The sequence below is a fragment of the Pteropus alecto genome, unplaced genomic scaffold, assembly GCF_000325575.1.
Source record: "Pteropus alecto unplaced genomic scaffold, ASM32557v1 scaffold50, whole genome shotgun sequence".
NCBI lineage: Eukaryota > Metazoa > Chordata > Mammalia > Chiroptera > Pteropodidae > Pteropus > Pteropus alecto.
The window spans coordinates 6,565,077-6,590,748 of record NW_006431918.1 but is presented as its reverse complement, the minus strand read 5'-3'; the positions used below and the strand labels follow the sequence as shown (position 1 = coordinate 6,590,748).

The 25,672-nt window shown below is 33.7% G+C and overlaps 1 protein-coding gene and 1 pseudogene across 7 annotated transcripts in view; one reads left to right on the top strand and one right to left on the bottom strand.

The window, feature by feature from the left end:
• The window catches only part of FBXW7 (F-box and WD repeat domain containing 7), a 177,784-nt gene that overhangs the window by 84,761 nt on the left and 67,351 nt on the right, over nucleotides 1-25,672 (bottom strand). The window contains exons 1-2 of one of the 7 annotated variants that reach the window (XM_025042751.1): nucleotides 9,172-9,540; nucleotides 8,714-8,867 (exon numbers count right to left, since the gene is read on the bottom strand). The exons of 2 other annotated variants lie outside the window; for them this stretch is intronic. In XM_025042751.1, coding sequence (XP_024898519.1) covers nucleotides 8,714-8,851 — 138 coding nt within the window. In that variant the 5' untranslated portion in view covers nucleotides 8,852-8,867; nucleotides 9,172-9,540. Of the gene's footprint in view, nucleotides 1-612; nucleotides 663-8,713; nucleotides 9,543-25,672 lie in introns of those variants that run through there. 4 more of the 7 variants (XM_015585107.2, XR_003044445.1, XM_025042752.1 and 1 more) reach the window with 4 other exon arrangements.
• LOC112475130 lies at nucleotides 2,410-2,527 on the top strand (annotated as a pseudogene).

The following is a 25,672-nucleotide window of genomic DNA, read 5'->3' as shown; positions in this document are numbered from 1 at the left end:
AACAAAAAGGTTTGTACAATCTACATTATTTTCTACTTTCATGTTTTATGTCTATATTCCAAATTTCATTAAAGATTACAAAAAGTATTGGATGACATTGAGACATTAAGATGTTCTTTAGGAATCAACATAAAAGGTTTAAACTGTAAAAGCTATAAGACTTTATAAAGACATACACAAAAATTACGTTATCAGCTTTATTTTAATCTCCTTTTAAAAATTAATTTTAGAATGAAGCTTAATTTAGTTGCTTCGGCCAATAAAAACAATTTAAAATTTTAGATTAGCAGTTCATCAAACTATATTTTTTGTAAAATTTCCACCAAATGTTAAGCAGTGTATCACAAAAAAAAAAAAAACTTTCTAATGCTCAGTTAAGTTCAGGAAATGCTGAGGTAAACCAAGTTAAAAAGGCTTTTTTACTCTAGGAATTTCCCAAACTTCTCTAATCACAGAACCTTGCCTTTAGATTCAGTTTTCTGACAAGTACCACATAGAATTACTATGAGTTTCACTTTAACAAGGAATACAAATCAACTAGACAGCAAATAAACAAAAAAAACAACAACAACAACACTTTTTTTAATGAGAAAAAAGTTCATAAGATCATACCCTCTGACCCAGTAACTCCACTTCTGGCAATCTATCCTAAGAAAGTAATCCTAAAACAAACAAAAAAAATTATGCAGAAGATGCTCACTGCAGCTTTATCCATGAAAACAAAAAATAAAAATAAATGTAAATAAAAATAATCAAAACCTAAATGTCCATGACAAAGAAATCCATGAGATAGGATATATACAATACAATCCCTAAACATGATTTTCCATTCAAAAAAATTGTAAAAACATGGATGTTTATATTATACTATGCTAAGAGCGAAATGCAGGAAATTATACGATCACAGCATGATTTTTAAACTGCATAAAGACTAAAAGACAATATACCAAAATATAAACTTCATTTAGGCAATGGCATTATAAGGTGTTTTAAATTTATTTTTTACATTATATCTCAAATTTTATATATCAAGCATAATTACTTCAATGTTTTTTAATGTAAGCTCTAAAATTTGATCTGACAGAATCTTTTCATAATGTTTATTCTTAAATTTCATTCTTTGCAGATATCTATATGGACATATTCAAGGTTATATTAAAATAATGTCAACACATTACACAAGTTCATCTTTTAAAAATATCTTTTAGATTTGCAGGATATAAGAAATACATATACATTTTCTATCATACCCTAAGAGTAACTACATTATATCACAATGGTTCTTAGATAAAACAGTCTTATCTACTTTTCCATCCCTGGCGACTAGATGATTAATTCCCTAGAGTCTACAGTTCTCACTGCAACCTTTGAAATGGGGTTTAAAAAGTCTGAAAAATAGTTTTAAAATAGCAATATTTCATTTTCTATAATCTATACTCAGAAATAAGCTGTGGTGGGGGTAGGGTCTTTAATTCTAATTACATCAGAAATGTTAAGTGTAGAGAGAGAAGAGTTCCAAAAATTGAGCCCTGCGGCACTGCACCATTCTGAAAGAAGGACCAGCAAAGATGACTACGAAGAAATCCCAAGAATGAGTGGTTTTCTTGATGCCCACAAAGAAAGCATCTCCAGTAGGACAAAGCAAATAATGATAACCATGGCTGATAGATAAAAGATGAAGATAAAGAACTGACCATTGGCTACAGCAACAGAAATGTCACTAGGAACAGGAGCAATTTTTTGTAGTTGAAGTCTGATTAAAGGAGATTTAAGAGACTGGGAAAAGAGAATAGAAATGATCAACATGGAAAGATTAGAAGTTGGCTGCAAAAGTGAACAAAAAAGTGGTATTGGTAGGAAAAATGAGGTCGAGAAGATTTTTGATTCTTTAAGATTGGAGAACTAGTGGCATATCTGTATAATCACAAGAATGATTTAATATAAAACAAAAGGTTGACAATGTAAGCAAGAAAGAGAAGAAATGATGACGTGGTGTCCTTAAGTAGTTAAAAGGGGATGAGAAAGAATTCGAAAGTGGAAGAACTTCATTTATGTTAATAGATGGAAAAGTAGAGTGGTATTATAGTATAGGTACTTTTAATTTATTTCGTTTTACCATATTTCTTAATGTGGAAACCGCTGGAAGTAGGTGGGTTTTTATAGTTGTGGGAGTTTTTGGAAGTTCTCATTCCTTTTCTTTTTTTTTTTAAGTGGTTAAAGTAGGAAGCAAGGTCATCAGCTACGAGTAATTTGGGGAGAAGTATTAGAAATTTGAAGAGAGAGGTATGAAATAGTCCTCTAAGGAGAAAGAGAGCTTTCCTTGGTTAAAGTGATTTTGATGATCATATGTAATCAATAAACTATGATGCAATATATTTATTACATGTGGCTTTTAAAAGTCAAGTGGTTCTCTACAGCCATGCCACCCTGAACAAGCCTGATCCGTCTGATCTTGGAAGCTAAGCAGGGTCGGGCCTGGTTAGTACTTGGATGGGAGACCACCTAGGAAGACTGGGTGCTGTGGGCGTAAAAAATTAAAAAGTAAGGGATTGTAAGCTGACAAGGTCCTTGCAATCTGTGAGGTCAACCAAGGGTTGCCTTGCCAAAAAAAAAAAAAGTCAGGTGGTTCTTCTTTAAATCTCAGGCAAGCACAATACAAAATTTCTGTTTGAAGTAGAATGAAACCATCAAATATAAATAACTGTAACAGTTTTGAACAAAGGTAGAGGGTCAAGCTCCTTAGAAAAAGCACATTAAATATATCCATTATTTTCAGAAGATAAACTCCAGAAAATAAAGGTCATCAAAATCTTACTAGGAAGTATATGTCAAAGACAAACTGAAAACATCACAGGAAAACAGGTTAAAATTAAGATCTTGAAAAACACTGACCTAAATCACAAATGAATATGTATATGTAGCATCTCAATGTATATAAAGGTAAATCTGTTACACATAGATTTTCTTCAAAGAAAGAATCAAAATCTTGCTTTAGTAACTGTATCTAAGGCTAGCTGTCCTAAGACTATACTAACAAGAACATGTTCCACTTGCATATTTATGTATAAAACAGCATGAAATCAGAGACACTGCCTGTGACAACGCAGACCCTAAGCAAATTGCCCTTTGTGTGCCCAACCTAAACAGGCATATTTTTACAAGATTAAAACATATTTTTTACAAGATCAAAACAGGTTTAGCTTACAAAGTGAAAAGATGAGAGAACAAAGGTTATAAAACAAGTCATAAAGAATAGCAGCCCGCCTACCAAAAAAGAGAAAGTTTATGACTGGCATTTCTAAAATACTACTAGAACTGGGCATCAGTTGAATAGTAGTTACCAATTATGAATATTAAAAATTCAAATCATTGTGTAATTTTAGTGTTATACTGGGGGAAACAGAAAAAAAAGTGTCCTAATTTAAGCAAAGTTAACTGACTCATATTTACAGTGTGACATGTAAATAGCTTTCAAATAATACAGATTCTTATACATAGACCTGATTGAAATTGTAAATCCAAGGAGAAGAATCAGATTTAAAGCACAGCTAATATAAACAATAACAGAGAAAAGCCAATGACAGGAATTCCAGAATATTAGAAGAGTCTGAAAATATCTAATTGATAGACGTATTAAACTGATTTCATGTAGCATATATACTGGATTGGATTTTTCTGACTCCTTTTGGGAATGGAAATGAGATTGAATATACAGGAACTAGGGGAAATTTTTCATTTTCTGTTGGTATTCATAAATTTAAAATTAAACAAAAAACAGCATTTCTTAAAAATTAGTTCTAATAATAACATATTAAGTAAGCTAATGACCTAATTAAAATAATAAATATGTATCCAATAATTAATAGAAAATCAGAATCAAATACTAAATACTTTTAAGGGAAGAAAATACCTTTTTAAAAATAGTTTACAAAACCCCACATTAAAAAAGAAAAATTAAGCACCCATGATCTAAAAATTGAAATTGCCATATAGAAAAATTAATAATGTATTATCAAAAGAATGCATATTTTTGCTTTTTAAAATTCTAATTCTAAACTTTTTAAGAGAAAAATTTTGTATAATTTCAGATACTGTGTCATATGAAATACAAATATCAATAAACAGAATCCTAAAAAGTAAAACCCAAGGTAAAATGCCAGGATGATCTTTTATTTCTTCTTACCAGTAAAAGTATATAATGTCAAGATACATCAAATATGTAACATGTTTTATCAATAACTGCTGAGATTGCACTGAGGTCAATAAAATAAAATCTGATGGCTAATATATTGACAATAAATTGTACGATTTCTTTGAAAATTGGGCATAACGAGAATGGGAATGATTCAAATTCAGGAATAATATGATAAAAGAAAACCACAGAAATTTTAAATTGAAAAGTTCCTCACTTCACTGACAAGGCAATCGAGGCTCAAAGAGATTAAGTAAATTGTTCAAGATCCGCTAGCTTCAAGCAAAGCTAGGACTAGAAAAGGACACTCAACTGAGTTTTCTTATAGGTGCCTCAGTCTACATAACCACAGATGACAAAACCCTAAAAGAATATTATTCTCTAACATTGATATTGCCTTCTTTTCCAAAACCAGAAGCACTACAATGCTTAAAGATTATTATTCTAAAGCAAATATTTACTGAACATTCGGTATGTTTCAGACATATTAATTTTCTAAAGGATAATACTTTGAAATGTTTCTTTAAAAGTTAATCAATGGCTTTTAACTTGACCAGAACCCACAGTAAAATTAGATTTTACACTATAACTCTTCATGCATGTATTTAAACAGACCTAAAACAATGATTTCAGAGAGAGAGAGAATTATAAAATGTTTCAGATACCTAAAGTCTCTATAAATCAACACCCTTAATTAAACACAGTCTATTCTCATTATTTATGGTAACTGTGTTCTATAAAGTCGCCACAGATCCTGAACCACTGTTCCTAGAAGAATCACAGGGTTAAGGTCCTGTGAGCCTCTAGTCACAACATTCTTACCGATTGATCAATACATAATCTTTTCCTGTGTGGGTTTCTACTTAAAGGCATGCTGTTTGATACATATTTCTCATTCGGTAACACTGAACTCACGGTCAACAGCACCATATAACTCATGCGTGAACAAAGGTCAGGTTCTCCATAAGGCAATCACAACACTAGACAGCACCTCAGCCATTTTAAACAGTAAAATCACCAAAAAATAAAATCTTTCAGTGAAAAATGTTTCACTAAATAGACTAGGGAAAGGACACTTGTATATAGTATAAGAGGTGAAACAAGCAGGCATTGTTGCCTTGTTTGACCTCAGCTGGGAATATGAGTGTAAGGTAACTCAAATTTTCTTACCCTTTGTGCGTGTACATGTCCATAAATGACTGTAAAAGGATCACAAGTACTGATTTTGGTGTTAAAAATAAATTTTAGTGAGTCATGAATTCATAAATACAGAATCTGCAAATAATTAGGATGGACTATATCTACTTTATCTAAATCTTCTAGACAGAGCACTGTTTGCAATGCAGGAATCACACAGTACTTACTATGAGATACCAATGCAGAAGCCACACCTATTGTTATGGTTCTGGTAACCTAACAAAGGATAAATGATTAGAGAAACTAAAAGCTCTGATACAAATATTCAACACTAAAATTTTAAAATAAATCAAAAATTCAGATGGCCCATATTAAATAAAATTGGACTTCGTATAAAGTTATCACTGGAGGAAGACAAGGGGGTAGGGTTTCACTTGTTTTTTTGTAAGTGAGGAGAACAGTGTTATTCTTGGTGGGTCTTTCACTGTGGTGTGAAGTCCAGAGAGGCCGTGAGCTAAGGGTACTTAAAGGAAGAGACGCCTACAGTCAGCTCCATCCCAAGATAAAGAAATATAATAATTTTGCTCTTCAAAAAATTCAAAATTAAGATTATTTAAATAAAACAAAACTACTCCGTGACTTTCCCCAAGTCCCAGAAAATACAGGGTAACTTTTTGGTCATTTTACTTGTTCATTCGGTGGACTTCAGACCTTATTTCAGTGCTTTATTTTATTTTATTTTTTTTTTAACTAGTTCTTCACAAACCTTGCTTTTCAAAAGATTTTTGATTCTCTAAAACCATACGAACTGCTCGTTAGAATGCTTACAGGAATCAAAGTGGGCACAGCACACATGTTAAATGAACTGAGCTCTGAAAGCCTGTCTCAGAGTGAACTAGATTGTGAGACTCAAAGCTTACAATCACAGGAGACTGAGGAATTCTGGTTACACTAATAAAACAAGGGGTGACTTGCTTTATTGCTAAATTGCCAAAGTTCCCAATGACTGCAATATTAACATTTTTGGAAGTTATATGACAGGCAAGATCCATTAGGCTTGAGCTACATAGTCATTTAAGCTTTAAGTTGTAGATGGCAAGGAAAAAAACCACACTGTACTTACCACTGGGAGGATAACCCAAAGCTTGCAATCATATTCTGCAAGCAGTTTAGGATTTTTACTAAGTCCTAAAAGAGCCTCCTTAATCACCAGGAGTCCTCTTCTGGCCATACTTCCTTACTAAATAATACTCTGACTTCATATTGTAGTTCTCTATGCTCCAAATTAACAATTTATTTGTTAATTACTATGGTCAAACTGATTAGTAGTAAGTATCTGGAATACATGATAAAGTCAAATCATCCTGCTACTCAAATTCCACCAAAAGCCTCCCATCTTCCTCAGAATAAAAGTTTTTTGTTCTTTTTATGGTTACCTGTTAGATCCTATATGACTTACACACATCCCATCATTCTGAGTTCACGTTCTACTGTTCTCTTTTTCACTATGCTCCACTCTTTCTGTTCTAGTTCTTTCTTAAAGAGGAAAATATGCTGCTACCTCAGAGCCTTTGCACTGGCTACTCCCTCTGCCTAAACGCTCTACCCCAAATTATCTGCATGGTTCTTCCCACTACTTCCTTCAGGACTCTTTCAAATATCTCCTAATCATTGACATTAACCATCCTATTTAAAATAATAATTCCCTTGCATCGCATTCTCTTTTCCCCACTGCACTGCACAAAAGCACTGGAATAGTGCCAGCTGTATAAATGTCTATCTATCTATCCATTTATTCATGTTTCGTCTGCCTGTTCCCATTAGGATTGATGCTCCATATGGGAAGAGACTTTCCTTTTCACACTGCTATCTTCAGCACCTACAAAAATTCTTCGCTCAGGCCCTCAAAATGTTTCAGGTCCTCAAAACATTTGTTTGGTGAGTAAATAATTATTAAATCTTTTTAAAGCCAGTCATGTGCTGAGCGGTCTTTCTTCACTAAAGAAGAACTTCAAGTCAGGCCACAAATACAACATCAATTATTTTAAACACATTTTTTTAAAGTTGGAGCCTGTACTAAATGAGTCACATGTAGTACTTCTGAAATTGATAGGGTATAAATGTAAGACCAACATTTATTTATAAATCATCTTCTAAGTCATAAAAATCATTTTTATCTCTTTACTAAATTTCTTATTTTCAGCACAGGCTGTAAAAAAACAAATATATGACTAAAAAGACTAATGCTTCAAAAGCACTTAGTTTTTTGAATAATTCTAATTCCACAGCTCCTATACTGCAGCTCACCGGAAAATCATATATAACTCAAGGTGAAAATCTTCCAGCAACTACAAAATTGGCTGAACAAATCCTTAGTAACGCAGATTAACAAAATCAACACCAAATGAATGATATGGGGAATATTATCATACAAACAGTTAAGTATTCCTTAAGTTTTATGGTTCAGAATTGAAAATTTTAAATCCACATGCTCCACCAATCATACGCATCTTTAACTAGAAAGGACACAAAACATCATTCCTTAGTCCACATGGCAATACCTATTTTTTAAGTTATTTAACTTACAATACATATTTTTGTTTGGCCAAATTTCATTCCCTTTCAACTCTACTACCTCTGCGATCTGGATTCACTCCATTATAACTAAATTTTAAACTGGTGTTAAACATCAGTGGATCTTCTACCATTTTTATAAGCTTTTTACAATATTGAACAAACACTTCGTCTTCTTTACAACTCTCTTGTCCCTTAGTTTCCCTTGACGTCATCCTTTTCTTGGTATCTCCCCTCAGGCAACACTGCTGTTTTCCACTGCCCGCTCCTTCCTTCTCTGCAGTTTCTTTGAAACCTAGGGCTTCAAATATAGTGCAGAAGCTATGACAATCAATTTTATTATCTCCAGCCAACTCCTCTACTGAGCCTATTAGTCTTACCAACATGTCCCATAGTCACCCCAATTCATTCTTTTTAAACCCAAACTCCTGTTTACATACACATATTCTTGAGACACAAATTTGTTCTTAGAACCTATTTTCTCTACGTCACTGAATGAAACCATATTCTAGCCAGTTGCAGATTTAAGAAACCCGGATGGCTCTTCCTCTCTCTCTTATTGCCCCCTCCCCAACAATTTAGTCCTAAAACCATGATATGGAGCCAAGCAAGTTAGATATATGTGTGGGAAGGAGGGCAGAGCAGAATGAGAACATCTGTTTGGGTAGGGGTGTCGAACATAAGCAGGGTAAGAATGGTGACAGCAGGATAAAAGTCCAAATGGTGACCATAGTGGAGCCCTGCTCAATATTCTTTCGACAGAACCTGCTGTGAGGAGCAGAGCTGCTTGACAGCCCCCAGCTACCTCACCTTGGAATCCACTGCAACATTCAGACCTGGCCATGCCTTCTCTAGTCTTCTCCCAGCAAACGACGGAACATGTTGAGAATGCTCCAACAGCCAACTCTGAATGGGGAACTCCCTGCACATCAAATCTTGTGTTGACATCTGTTTCTCTGAGAACCTGAATTGACACAGAAGGCAGAAGGCATCCATGTACTCTGGTGTCAAAAACTCTTGGGACGAAATTAAAAAGTTCTGGAAGACGCTACAAAATGGTTAACTTCATTAAACAAAGGTCATTTCACTCCAGAATGTTTAAAGAATGTCTCCTACTACATAAAGAAATCCAGTGGCTTAGCAGAGGAAAAGTTCTCAACAGGGTATTTGAGCTGAAAGGGATCCTTTTACGACAAAATAAGACTAGATTTTGTTGAATACTTTGAAGGTGAAGAATGGCTGCAGAAACTAGCCAATGTAGCACTTACTCTTCAGTCCCTGTAAGGTATAAAGAAAATGTTTTTGACGTCAAGGAACAAGTTTCTTGGATTTAAAAGGAAAATGCGCTTTTGAAAAACATCACGTTACAAAAAGAAATCTTGAATTGTGTCCTCTGCTGCTTGGGCTTGAGTGAAGAAGGATATCAGGAGTCTCAAGTCTTATTGGAAAACATCAGGAGAAGCTGCAGAGCAAAACTGAGCAGATTTTCCTTCCCTTTCAACACAAGTGTATCACTGGTGAACTCTGCTTTTGAATCTTCTCATTGTGAGAATTTGACTTGAGAAAAAAGGAAGAAGAGCTGCGGTCTTATACATTCAAGATGAGTTTTACTGATCTGCCCCAGACAAGTTCTGGATTTCTGTGAAAAAAAGAATATCCTGCTATTTGTAGGAAAACAAACATTATGCTGCAGTTTTTAACTTCTCACACATTAAAACAATCTTTTTCTTATTCAATGAAAATCAAGAGTAAGCCAAGAAATGCTCTCATTTCAGTCGTAAAGGGAAATTTTATGTGCTCACTTAACTCATGTTTGACCCTGAATTGGTATTTGTGAAGCAAATAACAGCATAGGAGGTAAATACAATTTTTACACTAAAGAGATAAATTAAAGAGGTAAATTCATAGTAAAGAGGTAAATATAACTTTTATTTTTAAGATTAAAAAAAACATTTTTATGCATATATGAGCCTATAAAAAAATGATCTTCTAATTGCTAGGCCTACATTTGAGCCTAATCATGTCACTGAGTTAAGGAAATGTTTTTCAAAGTCTTGTATAAAATATTTCTAGGCAATATTTCTATTCACACTGCTTTGGCTTATGGTTTTAGAATTACTATTCAACATTGTCAATAAAATTTTCAGGTTGTAAATAACATTAAAATCAATTTACAACCTTTATTTAAATTAAATTTGCTGCGCTTACATTAAAAAAAAATTAAGTCCTATTTTGGCTTAAACTAGTTCTGCGAAATTTATTACATTTCACATAAGTCTGTAAAATTTGTGAAAATATACAAAAGATTAATTTCAAGAAAAGTAAGCTAAGCTCAATTACCAGGAGGCTGTATTTTACCTCAAGATAAGTTGGCTAAAATGTTGTTTTTAGTTTTACAAATTGGGGAGAAACTACTGTTGATGTATTATATAATATTTGGATCTTATATAGTAGAAACTTGTGGTAAGACCTATTTGGGTAAGTTAAAAAGACAAAGTAGTAACGTAAGAAAAGAAAAAAAATAAGAGTTTCTGTTACCTGCCCTATTAACATATTATAGCTGATATTCTTTGTGGGAAGGGGAACAACACAAAAAAAGAGGCTAATGAATTTGCCAATATAAATAGATCCACAGAAAAAAAACATTCTCTACTCAAAAGAGCACTGACAATTATCTACGAATTATTTTATCTACAACTTACTGACCAAGCTAAGGTACCATGAGGTATAGATATAATAATTTTTATGTAGGAGTTAAGATCAGAAAATTACGTTGTGTTCCTTCCCCCAGTATGAAAAGATTGAGAGAGGCTGAAAGTGAACGTCACTAATGGGACAAACTGAAATTATGTTTACCTAATAGGAAGCAATGAGAATAACGCAGATGTGATGCTATTTCTGCCAAAGACGAATCGCTGATGAGAAAACATTAGACAAACTCAAATTAAGGCTCCTTGTTCAAAATGACCGGCCTGTAATCTTCAAAAGTGTTAAAGGAATGAAAGTAAAGAACAGATCAAGGAACTGTTCCAGATACATGACAACTAAATGCAACCCGTGGTTCTGAATGAAATCTTTTTGTTATACGAGATATTATTTGAACAACTGGTGAAACTTGAATGGGGTCTGAGGATTGACAATCTAATGCCAACATCCTGATTTTAATGGTTATGTTGAGATTACGCAGGAAAATGTCCTTGTTTACAAAAAATACAAAGTCAAGTTTCTGGGGGAAATAGATGGTGCATCATCTTGGCAACTTATTATGAAATAGTTCTGGAGGAAAATAAATTCTTAGTACTATACTTGGAACTTTTCAAAAATCTGGAGTCATTCTGGTTCCCATCATCTGTTATAAACTACATTTTTGCTTTGTTCCCAACACTTTTGTCACTCATTCTTATCATCACTAAGTCCTCCTAAGTCTGCATCTTAAGTAGCTCTACAATCAATCCCACTTCTCTGGTACTATTTAATAAACAGATACCATTGGTCTCTTGCCCAAACTATTTGAATAGCATCCCTAGTAATCTCCTTATCTTTTGTCTACTACCCCTTTCATCTACTCTCTATGCTGCTGCCAGAACATCAAATGTCAACACCTCAGTGGCAGTTTCCAAACTTTTTACACGCTGAACCCTTCGCTCAATGAAGGCAAAATATTAAACAGGTAAAGAGAGAGCTTGTCAGAAGACGGGCGACAGGAGACGAGGACAATGTGTACAGAGAGTTAGTAATCCCTGAATGACTCAGAACTTTTGAAAACTACTATTTCATAGGATAAATCTAAACTCCTAGACACAGTACACAAGCTATTCCTAATCCTCATCTCTATCCTTCTTCAGTACACACTGGTTTGTCTTAAGCTGTACATTACCTAACAATACTGTATTCTCCCAATATGCTGTGTTCTCATATGTCTGTCTTTACCTTTGCAAATGACGTTTCCTTCTCTTTGACATATTTCTTTGATCGCCATTTACCAACCCTATCCGGCAATGTAAGTCACCTTCCCTCACTCTTCTATTCTTCTGTGTCATAGAACTTGCTGTAATTGGCAAGCATAAATCTTGAATACAAGGACCTCCCATTTGTACTTATAAAAAGGGCAGGAAATATTGGTGGAATATTTTGAGAAAAGTTAGAGAATATACAAAAGAACGAAATGCAGTAACACTCAGGTGTTCAAAGGGGCAAACTTAAGCATAGAGGACAGACTTGATTAACATACTGTGAATTATCTTTTTTATACATCTTATAGGAACCAGTAGGCTCAAAAAGTGGACATGTTTGCTATTTCAAGTGTCTCACCTAATATCATGAAGAAAACAGGAACTACTTTTACTTTCTCCCTTTTATGTTAACTGATACCACATATCAAGTATATATTACAATTCTGGGCTTAAAATGCAGGGATACACCAATGCATATACATGCACAATAAATAGCTTTTTTCACATTCAGGAAGTGATAGTTAATTGTCCATATAACTCTATTATTGTCCATATACTCTATTACTTCCTATAACTTCTGAAAGTGTTAACCAACCAATACATATAAAATTCATAGGGTAGTTTTTCATTTCCTAGAATATATTCAAAAACTTTTCTCATAAATGGTAAACTAAAAAGTGTGGTAAATACAGATTTATCATGTGAAAATGTAAGTGTCCATCTTAAATTGTTAACAGATATTTCTATTTCTTTGCATTAGTTCAAGATAGAAGTCTATTTCTGGAAGAAAAAAACCCCTATGACTAAACAAATTGATTTAACATCATCTCCTTTAAACTGACTTGACCTAGAATGAAATATCTTAGATACTTGGTTTAATATCTGAATTGCTTTATCATTTTTGCTTCAGCATGTGAAATGTAAACTCTTTCTAAAATACGTTTATCCCTCATTGATCCCTCCTTTTAGGTGTTTTAGGTAGAATACTGATGTCATAATGACTTGGAGCAGAAGGGGCGTCAGTTGGGTTTATACAAGGAAGCTGAAATCTATGTAAGAAAGGTCAACAATCACAGAAGTCATTCATGTACTAATTCCGTCATTCATCAGTCAAATATTAATTGAGTGAAAATAATGGGTGAAAGACTAACAAAAGACTAGAAGACATAAAAGGGTTGACACATGAAAAGGCGCTCAATAGCATTAGCTATCAAGAAAATGCAAAACAAAACCACAGTGCAATACAACTTCCCACCTGTAAGAATTGCTAAAAATTAAAAGAGACCAAACAACACCAAATGTTGGTGAAAACAGGAAGCAACTGAAAGAAACTCTTATACATGGTCAGTGGGAATTTAAAATGGTACCACCCCTGTAGAAAACAATTTGGCAGTTTCTTATAAAAACATACACACCCTTACATTCCTTACCCAAAAGAAATGTCCACAAATAGGTTGGCATAAGAATGCTTATAGAAGTTTTATTCAGAATAACCAAAACTGAAAACTCAAATGTTCATCAACAGAAGAATGAATATATAGAGGTGTATTCAAATAATAGTACACAAAAATAAAAAATACATTTCTGATACATTCAAAAACATGGATGTCAGAAACAGTATGTTGAATGAAAATAGCCAGACAAAAAAAAAGCAACACTATATGATTCCATTTGTGTTTAAGAACACACAAAACTAATCTACAGTGATAGTAAGCAGAACAGTAGTTGCCTAAGTGTAGACCGAAATGAATGGAGCATGAGGGAAATTATGGAACTGACAGAAACATTCTATTTTGATTGAGGTGCTGGTAACATAGGTATATATGTTTGTCAAAATTCATATGTGCATTTTACTTTATATAAAAAGCACTTAAATTAAAAATGTATGTGTTAATTGAGGACAATATAAAAACTTCTCTACCTTCTTTGACTCTCCCACTGTGAGCCTGTTACACGCTGAAAAAAACTTTAGTTTTCTTTGCTCTGGTCCCGTTAGTTGGGTCTTCCCTACATCAATACCAGATACAATCACATCAGAGAGCCAGGATAAAAGCTCAGAATACTGCATTTTCCACTTCAACAGACAAGGTGGCGGTTTTCCCAGAGTCCACAACTCCTGGTACTGAGGAGTCATCACTGTTAAACATTTTGTGGCAGATAGAGGAAAGTTTGAAGGACGAATATGTTAGGGCCACATAAACAACTGTACCAGAAGAAACACTATTTGAAACCAATGAACATAGGACCAAAAGAAACCAGAATCTGCTAAATTTCAGAAATAACTCAGCATGTTTAAGGAAAGCCTCAACCCCATCACCAGGAGCAAATATTGACTCAAATCCTTTTGGCTTTGGCCTCTAATCTGCCTATCATTTTTCAAGAAGGTTCTGAACTTCAGAAAAGGCTTACTGTGCGTAGAAAACAAGTGAGTCGATTTTTTTTAAATAGGGTTCTTATCTTAATAAGCATAATTTTAGCATGTGACTATTGTAGAGCATAAAAGGGAAAAGTGCCTTCTTGCTATTTGCTTTTTAAATTTAGGAACCCTATTCTCATTTGCTCCTGCCTGACTCCCCCTTGTCTGAGTTTCTGGGAGGTTTCAGTTGGTGTGTGTGCTATTAGAATTCAGGTAACTCCTGCCTAGATTTCTTTTCTTTCTCTCTGAGGCAAAACAATTACCTCATTTAGATGAATATGCCAGAGAATCAATATTCACAGACTCCCAGAAACAATCATTCCATCTTCTTCAAATTCTTGGCAAGAAGGTTGAGTGGACATATTGAGAGAAGAAGATACTGCATGTCTGTACCTTACAGTGTGGTTTCAGAAAATATGTACTTGAATTGAAAAAGATAAATACTTAAACTCTATATGTGCCAAGCAGTAGGTATACAATGCTGACCAAAGACATAAGCCCTGCATCCTAAAATATTATATATATATATGTGTATATATATATGTATGTTATAAATTACAGTAGAAACCAGGTAAAAGAAATTTCATTATAGCCCAGCTTCATCACTGCCACCAATATCCATACCTGCCAATATTATGGTGACTGAAAAAGAAAAAAAAAAAACAAAAACCATCAGCACTACCAAAAAAATTCCCCAAAAACAAAACATCTAAAACATAATTCTAATATCAAGAAACATTTATAATCCACTTAAAACTATTCCTTTTTCTTTCTTTCTTAGTAAAGACTGAGAGCTATTATTTTTTAAATGGAAGGAAGTATCATGATTTTCTTACAAAGATCTTCTCTATATATGTAGAAATAAAGCAACACTGTCATAATGAGTAAATCAGTAAACTAGATCCCTTTATATAATGATCTGTCATTTTTCGGACAAGAAATTTTTAAAATTTTTCAGGTTATAGAACAGTATTTCTGGACAAACCTAACAAGGCAGTAGTTGTAAAACACTCTCGAACTTCCAAACACCCTCAATTTCAGTACAAATGATGCTGTGTTGTACACTCAATCGAAAACTAAGAGGAAGCATTGTGGATCGGTCACAACTCAAATTCTTTATCACAATGAGGACTGCCTAAGGATTTTACCACTAAACTCAGACATTCAAATAACTGTGAAGACAATAACGATGGCCACTGCTCTTCAAAACTACTAGTTTTCAGGTTTGTTAGAAGGAATCCTGCTTAGATCTTCAAGTTTCTAGACAGGACTCCTTCACTGTGAAGTTATTGCTCTTGCTTAGACAAAACAGAGTGCTAACTTAAATAATAATAATTAACTGAAAGCCATACAAATATGCCTTCTTCTCCTGTAGGAATTCAGCTACTAGAGATACAGAAACCAAAATATTAACAAGGAATCTAATAGGTTAAGAAGTTTGTTTTATACTCAAATTAGTAAAGATGCTTCCACTGCACTCGTATAATCAGCAAACATTTACCTAGTGCCCACTGGCGTCCAACACACCTTAACTCCAGGATACTCACTTAATCTACAACACTGGGATCATTACTCCCATTTTATAAAACATGAAACAGGCTTGGATTAAGGTCACTTGTGCAAAAAGATTATAGTAAGTAAGATGTAGTAACAAGTTTGAAACTCAGATATGTGTGAGCCAAGGTTAATGTTCATTCCACTAGGCTGACCTATCATCCAACACAGCATAATAAGGATCCTGAAGCAGCAAGAGAAACAAAGGATACAAGTGACAATAACGTGATAACACTACAAGTATCTTTTTCATATAAAAGCCCCTTTTAAAGCCCCTAAAAATAGCCTTCCTTCCAATCAGGGACACTGAGAGTAGGTATGGGCTCTGCAAAATTAAAAAAAAAAATTTTTTTTTAAAGCTTTTAGGCTCTCCCTAGCAAAGTAAATGAAATTAAATGAGATGGTCCTAGGCGCCCCCTTCAAGACCAAACGGTCTCAGAAATTTTTACCAGCACCCCACATCTCCCTCGTACCCCAAAACTCATGCACATACTCTAATTGCTTTGGCTTACTAGTTATAAAGTTCTCTTAAAATTATATCTGAATCTGTAAATGTAGTTCTATACTTACATATGATTTTAAGTATTTTGACAGTTTCAATTGATAACTGATTTTAGGCAAAATAATGAAATCGAATTCTGTGGGCTCTAACCCAAAGAAGCTAACCAACTTTATCATCTTGCTTCCTTATCGATTCTTAACATAACTGCAAAATAATAAGTGTTACCTATTTATTAAATCTCATTTTGTGCCAGGTCTCCCTAAATGTTTTACATAGGAAACCTGATTTCACTGTCAACACAAACTTATGAAGTAGATTCTATTTTACAGATGATGAAACCAGGTTCAGAAAATATGCTGTATTGCATCTCAAGCACTACCCAACTGAATGAAGTGATTTTTCCCTCTGAACCTCTATCTTCCTGAATCACACTCCCAGGGCAGTGGAAATGCCTGCCCATCATTGTGGTCAAAGATCAACCATTCCTGTCTGCAGCAAAGCAAATGGTCTTATAGCCAAGGAATAATATTAATGAAGAGCATTAAGAAATAGATTATTTCAGGACAATGTCGAAGCCAAACTAATAGTGAAACAGCTGCAAAAAATTGAGGTCATAAAACCCAGTGGTTAGGAGCCCGGGCTCAGTAGTTAGGTGACAGTACAAATTCTAATTCTACCGCTACCTACCTATGTGACCTTGGGCAAATTATCCAGTGTCTTTAAATCTCAGTTACCTCAAAATGATACCTTTATCTCACAGGGTTACTGTGAGGATTAGAGGGGTAAACTTTGGGCTCCCACCTTTACATAGGGGTCTCAGATTCCCACATTACTTGGCCTTGTAACTCAACTCTTTGTCTTCAGAACCTGAAGCAGCTATTAAATTAGAAACCCAAGGTCTCCAGGTTTAAAAAAAAAAAAAAAAAAAAAACCTGCACAAAAGTTGGTTTTTCCCACTCTTAGCTTTCAGAGTCTCTTCTTGTTCTTAGTCATCGTGAATTTCTTTTCATGTCAGCATTATGGTTAATCAATCTGCCTTAGAGCTGGCTAGCTATTTATATCTTTATTTTAACTGGCATTTTAGCTATTTCATTTGAGAGGGGTTTTCACAGTAACTATTTGATATTCTGCCATACTACTAGGAACAAAAGTCATAAATAACTCTTTGCAGGGAGGCCTTGGATGATTTTACAAAGAATATAATATTTAAAATGAGTACTGAAGTACTGTTAGGTGGCAACCTGGGGTAGAGTAGGAAAAATACATTACAAAAGTGGCAAATTAAAGAAAAAGAGTTAGGATACATGAGATGATTGGTTTTTCTGGGCTTAAAATTAATCATAGGGTACATAATTGCTGGAAATGAGATGAAAAGATTAGGAGATCAGGGTCAAGACAGAGTCCAACTCTTGAAAACCTTTGTGTGTCATGATATGGAAGATAAACTTGAGACTGGAAGTCACCAAAGGGCTACGAGCAGAGCGATGACACTGTGACATTTAGGTATTTAAAAAATTATTCTGGCAGAAATGAAAAAAAGCAATTAGAAGAGACAAGATAGCAGAGCCTTGCTATTCAAAATATGGTCACCCACCAGCAGTACTGGCATTGCCAGGAAGCATGCTAGAAATACAAAATCCCACTCCAGACCTACCTAATCAGAACCTGCATTTTTAACAAGAATCCCAGGTAAATCCCCTATATGGTCAATTGATGTCAAAATAATGGTCTACACAGCCAATGAACAACAGCTGTCATTTAAATTTCAAGAAAAAAAATCTTAATTATTCTAGAATACATGACATTCATTTGATGTTCAAGTTGCTTTATTTCCCTAATAACAAGCTGACTATTGATCTTGTAGATCCCTAACATCATTAGATTTAATATTCAAGGTTTTGACACTACAGACTTATGATATGTAGAGATTTGTTATTTAGTTGTGACATAAATTTGAGTCCATTAATATGTTGCTGTCTAAGAGCAAACTGTTTAGCAGACCCAGGAGACTATTCAGAATCACAGATGGTTTTTAGTCCTCCACTGATTGTTGCATGTGTGGTAATTCTCCAAGTTAAAAGAAGAGGTAGGGAGAACCTTCCTGTTTAGTGATAGAAGTGAAAAGGTCTAAGAATCTGATGCTTTTTAAATAAAAACTATAATAAGAGATAAAGTTCTAAGCTTTGTATTTTGGATGTTTCATTTAATATCTCTAGCTGTGTTCCTGTTTAATGTCAAGTGCACAATATATTTAAACCATTTTATTTATTAAATTTAATAAATATTGATTGTCATTAGTCCAATTTCAGAATAATTGTGGACGGTGGGATGGTTGAGAGGTGTTAAATGCACAAAACCTGGCTGTAGCCTACCCTGGAGCCACTGAATCCCAATCTACATTTTTAAATAAGCAGCTTCCAAGTAATTATGTGAGCGTACAAGTTGTATTTTCTAAATCTGGAAATCAAAATTGTTCATTTTTTTACCTTTTTATTTTAATATAACATGCACACAAAGAAAAGTGCCAGCACTCAGATCAAAAAATAAAACATTCTGATACTCTAGGACCACCAGCCCACCTCAATGACTCCTTCTAGAAACTAGCTCTCTATTTTAGCAATTAGAACACACAATGGAAAAAGGAAAGTCTCTTCACTAATTGGAAAACCACATGCAAAAGAATAAAACTGGACCATACACAAAAAGCAACTTAAAATGTTTTAAAGACTTGAACATAAGACCTGAAACCATAAAAGTCCCAGAAGAAAATACTGGGGGTAAGCTCTTTGACAACTGTCTTGGCAATGATTTTTTGGATTTCACACCAAAAGGCAACAAAAGCAAAAACAAACAGGTGGGACAGTGCAAATAAAAATACAACACTAAAAAGCTTCTGCACAGCAAAGAAACCATCAACAAAATGAAAAGGCAACCTATGGAATGGAATAAAATATTTACAAATCATATATCTGATAAAGAGTTAATATCCAAAATATATAAAGAACTCATACAACTCAGAAGCAAAAGAAGAATCCAATTAAAAAATGGGACCAGAAACTGAATAGACTTTTTCCAAAGAAGACATACAAATGGCGAACAGGTACATGAAGAAGTGGGCAACATCACTAAACATCAGGAAAAACCACAATGAAATATCATAGGCACACCTGTTAGAATAACAATCACCAAGGATAAAAGATAATAAGTGTTGGGGAGGATATGGAGAAAAGGGAACCCTTGTGTACTGTTAGTGGGAATGTAAACTGGTACAGCCATTATGGAAACAGTATGGAGGTTCCTCAAAAAAGTTAAAAATTAAAAATAGAACTACCATATGACCCAGCATTCCCACTTTAGGGTATACATATATTTGATGGAAATGAAGACAAGATATCAAAGAGATATCTGCACAATAGCCAAGATGTGGAACAACGTAAGTGTCCATAATGGATAAATCGATAAAGATGATGTGGTATAGATAGATATATTCACAATGGAATATGCAGCCATGAGAAAGAAGGAAATCCTGTCATTTGTTGACACCATGAATGGACCTTGAGGGCATTATGCTAAATGAAATAAGTCAGACAGAGAAAGACAAATACTGTATGGTATCATTTATATGTGAAATTAAACACAAAAGTCTAATTCATAGAAATAGAGTAGAAAAGTGGTTGCCAGAGGCTAGAGGGGTGGAGGAATAGGGAGAGGTTAGTAAGAAGGTACAAACCTTCAGCTAGAAGATGAATAATGTCTGAAGATTTCATGTAAAAACACAGTGACTGTAGTTGACATAAATGTATTGTATAACTGAAATTTGCTAAGAGAATTGAATGTTCTCACCATCCCCCCCCCAAAAAAAAGATAAATATGTAAGGTGTTGGATATATTAATTAATTTGATGAGGGGACTCCTTTCACAATGTATACAAATCACTCACCATGTATATACTGTAAATACCTTACAATTTTATGTTAATTATACCCCAATAAAGCTGAGATTTAAAAAGAGAAAGAAAATACTCTGATACCTCAGAACTATCCCCATCAATGACTCCCAGAAACTAATCTTCTTCATCCACAAGGGTAACCACCATCATGCCTTTTAACACAATAGATTAATTTTGTCTGTTTTTGAACTCTATACAGTCAGGGCACATGGTGGAACTTCTGCAATAGTTAGCAACCTTCTAATTATTGAGCTGCATGGTTATAAGAACACATTATGTTAATACACTAAGGACTACATTTGTTTTTATAGTTTCTGTACCTATAATTTACTTTACAATGAAAAGAAAAAAATAGTTTTAAAAATTAAAAAATTATAGATAAGTTCTGCTGATCTAATAAGAACTCCCCTAAAGATTAAACAGCAATGAGCTGGTGTCATCTGGATTATTTTTAACAATCATTTTCATTCCAAACTGTCACACAGTATCATCTCAAAATAAAGCAGAAAGAGATACACAATTTGAGAAGTATCTTAAAAGGCCTGATGCCTGTCTCGATGGTGCTAATTAAACTATTCAGTACAACAGTCATACTCATTGCTTCCACAACAGTTACAAAAGCCGCCAAATTTGGTAAGTTCAACAAATTTGGGAATACAACACAAAGCTTGAAACCAGTTAATTTACTTTTAGACATATCTTCATTCCACTATTCCAAAACCAGAGTTCAAAACAGTAATTCACTTGTGCAGCTGCAGAACAAACACGGTTTCCAAACCACTGGGCTTCTCTGGATTTCTTCTAAGGTCAAAGTCATCATAAGAATTCAAACTATAAGGTTCTAGGATGTCACTTTTACTACATAAACATAAGACTTGTGTTTCTCTTTAAAAATTAAGATATGTCTATACACATAAATAGTAGGCCATAATTATTTTATTCCTTGCCAAGTTATCTAATTTCAATTAGCAATTTGAAGAACTCTTTGATATCTCATTTCAGAATTACAAATTTCAATCATATTTTTCTGAAATTCAAAATTCCTGATTATGTTAAAACATAGTCATTAGGTGATCTTTTGAGGTATTTGCTCACTTTTTCCTACCACTCTGAACAAATTTAATTAGTCAAGAAATTACAATGAATGGCCAACTATGTGTTAGACAATGAAGCAGATACATGACATGTAAAAACCAACAATCTTGCCCTTAAGATAGTTGAGATTTAGTTGGAGATATTAAGTATTTTGTACAATAACCTGGTGTGGTTATGGTCTAGATATATAATGAAGTCCCAAGAAGGAAGGAATCTTATGTGACCAGAAATAAGACATCTCTGCACATGAAAGACACTCAATAATTACTATCAGAAGGAATAAATGAATAAAAACAAAAAATATATATAGCACAGTTGCACATATGTATAGAAACGAGTTGGGTCCTCAACAACTAGCAACACAAAATTAGCTCCTTGTCAAAAAAAAGAGCCTTAAAATCTGAATACACACTTGCAATATTTCACAGATTTTAAGAGGCACACATTTTTTTTTTCATTTCAGCTTCTTAGAAACTGATGGCACCCAAGTAGCAGTAATTTTTTTCTTTTCTAGTAATTAAAATAACTGTGTACCTCAAGATTCTTAGATTTGATCAAACTATCATTTGATTCTAAAGAGAAATGTAGTATATAACATGATTTCAAAATTAATCACTACATGCAAATTTGGATATGTAATCTCCATTTTTATTAATAACAGTTCAAAAAATTAATAGGAGACAGACACCTTGCAATGTCAAATCCTGAGTACTGACTCTTAAAATTTCAAAACATAAAAGAACATAATTACACCTACTACAAATTCCTACAACACATCTTCTATAAAATCTACAGCATGCATGTTCTCTACCGTTACTGCAAACGGTATTGTGAGGTAAATAACCATACATAATTTGAACAAATCTCAGTTATAGAAATATTGAAGATATTTCTTCCTTCTTACATAAAAGGTAACACTAGGGGGTAAATAATCTTTGTTGTTATGTTTTTATTATAAGAAGAAGGATAAAATAATGACTATCAGTAGAAATTTTACTAAAAAACAAAGAGGGCGTAATTTCATATTAACCAAATAAATTTCACATTCATTTATAAATTACCCTAAAGGAAAACTCATATTAACAATATAATGCAGTAGTATAAAGCAAACAACCTGGTATATTTTATTTTGACCAGGGGAGATGCCATATTTTTTTAAAAGTAAACATGAATTTACCAATACCGAAGTATTATCATTTAGCTAGGGAAATACAGTCTGCTGGAAAAGTGCAAGCAGGCATGAATTAAACTGCTGACACAATCACAAGTACAGCATACTTCACTCAAAAGCAGCACTAGTCTAATTAGAACAAGAACTTACATCAAGCTTCCTTACCAGTCTTTTATCATCATCATCATCGATATCCGAATAGAAAATATGAACAAGTGAAACATATTAATCAATTAAGGAAAGAATAAACAGTAAGGGAATCTGCATGTATATGTGCATCCACGAGTGTGTGCACATATCTTTATAGCTCCCTAAAGTTAGATTCTGTTTTGCTTCTGTTTTTCTCCATATCAAACTAAAGACAGGAATACGGGTAGTCAGTGAATCTGACTTTTGTTCGTGCGGGGGTAACCTTGGGCAAGTCCCTTCATCTTTGCAGTCTCAAATTTCATCATTAGAAAAGGAAATAATATTTGAGTATCTGCTATGTGCCAAACACTATGGTAGATGTTTTACATAAATTATCTCTTAATCTTCAAAAGAATTCTCCCAGATAATTAATATGTCCTCACATAACCAAAACTCAGTCACCTAAATTTGATTCCATCACAAGTCCGCCTAACTCCAAAACTCCCCTTTTCTTTACTACATAGTAATGATAATGACTAAATTAATACCTAAACTATTTGAATTATAGATAATCTAACAAAAAGATATCATAATCTACCTGGCCTGTTTTAAAAGAAAGCTATCCAAGCACAAGAAACAAACGCTATTTTGCTGGTCCACCCATTCCATCACTCTACTCCCCGCCCTGCATGGGAGATGCCTGGCAATTATTAATAGCAGGGGGGGAAATGTAAATATGAACATACACAAATACAGTTCAATGCATAAAGTATTAATGACAAAACAATGGGACAACTAGTGACAACAGTCTATTTTTCTACAAAATACCTTTCTGTAATGGAAATTAGTTCATTTGTTCATCATTAAGGGATGATGTCAGTATCGTATGAAAGTCACATTGGTCCACAAAGAATTTTCTTCACCTCAGTAACACTCTGAAGCTATCAGGAACAAGCTTTTTCACAGAGAGAGCCTCAGTAATACATGATGACCTCAAGGGAAAAAAACAGAAAATCCTGCAGAAGAGGGAAAGCAGTGGCTGGTCAATGGCTTTAAGAACTGCTAGGCTTTCCGCATTACTAACTATCTGGTCAAGCTGTTGAGTAAAGACAAAAAAGCCATAAAAATATTCCCTCCTCCCCCGCTTTTTTTTTTTAAAGGAGAATTTGGGGTAGGGATGACTAATAAAGAAGGTTACATCCTGAGTCAAAATTTTTAATTTTGACAACTTATCTTACATAGAATTGAATACCCCCATGGACTTATATATCAAAGGCATAAATCCTAGAAGTTAGAATTAGCTAACTGATGTTGGGTACAAATGTTTAGCTGTATTAATATTTTTTATTAGAATTGTTACTGGTTTTGTTAGATTACAAAGTTGCAGAGGTCTCTGAATGACTTGTCCCTTTACAGTCTGATTTTGCAGAACTTTAGGTTTTTTCCAGAGACACATAGATTGCTTTATAACAGAATTGCCTGTATTATGGCATTTAAAGAAATCCAGCCGCTTTATTTAGACCCAGCCTAACTTCTTCAGTAGTCACTGGTATGGGGTAAAACCAATCTACACTGAGAGGTTAAACTTTGTTGCTGATAAACACTTAAGAATTACTTTGTCAAACCAAAATACTGCCCATTTTTTGTGTTTGCTTTAAGAAATACTAATAAAGAGAATTGGAATGAAATATTTAAAATGAATAAAAATTAAGTAATAACATTTAAAAATACAGATTGTAATAACAGGTAAAATATATGACCTCAAAATTCTCTCAAAATTATGCTAAGTTAAATTTAAATTCTAGAATATGCTTTGTATTTTAAAAAATATATTTTGCATCTGTTTCTTTAATTTTATAATAATGCCACAGGAGGATGGCACTCATTAGAATGATACAGGTTTTTACCCCCTAGAAAAGATCTTTTTAGTTTACAGAATAGCACGCTTGAAATTACTTTCTTTATGAAAATGTCAAATTATTGAGAAAGAAATATTTACCTACCTGGTCACAGAGAATACATTTCTTTACTAAGTTGAAGAACAACAAAAATTGACTTCAGCATTTAAATCTGTCAGCAACACGTGTCTATGACATTTCTAACACTTTAAGAATGTCAAATCCTAATCAAATTTTGATTTTGGTAATACAAGTTATTAAAAATTGGAAGTTATCAAACTTTTTACCTGAAATGTCATTTTACATTAAGGAATTTTTAAAGCACTTTTATAATGCTCTGAAACAGATGCATCCTGAAATATCAACTCACTAATGTTAGAAATACCAATAGAGCATGCTTACCCCTTAAAAATGGGTAAGAAATATAGGAGCTGGCAGAAAGGGAAGAAAATGGCATTTTGAACAGAATAAGTACACCAATCTGATTAACAAATGTAATCTAAGCGACCTCCACCACCCCAAATCACATCTTATCTACTTTATATCAAAAGTCATTTGGATCTTGACAGTTCATACCACCATCTACTCTTTCTGCCAATTCATGCTTATTACTATAATATTCTGAATCAAATTCTGGCTCAGGGATTATCAAAAGGTCAGTAACAGCTCTGAAAGTCTGTTTTTCTTTCTTTTGTCTGTTTAGATGATTCATTTTCCAAAACTTTCACTATGGAACATATCTCCTGTATACAAAATTTTCAATATGAAAGTGACGGATTTATCTTTCTTATTAAAATAAAATAAAAATACTAATCAAGAACAATTTCCACTATAATAAGAGAGAAAATCGGTATCAAAACTACACAGCCCTACATAAAATAGTGTTTATTAAACAACTAGAATTTAACTTGCTAAATGAGTACTTTACTCTCCCTAGGGAGATTGACGCTTTCAGAACTGTGCTCTTGTCAATTTCCGACATCTCAATCTCAGAGGTTTGGTTTCTTTATTTCTCCTTCCTTTTCTCCTGTCACTTAAGAAAAAAGTGAGCCCTATCATTTCCAAAACTAATCCCACCATTCCTTTTTGACTGTCTATTCCT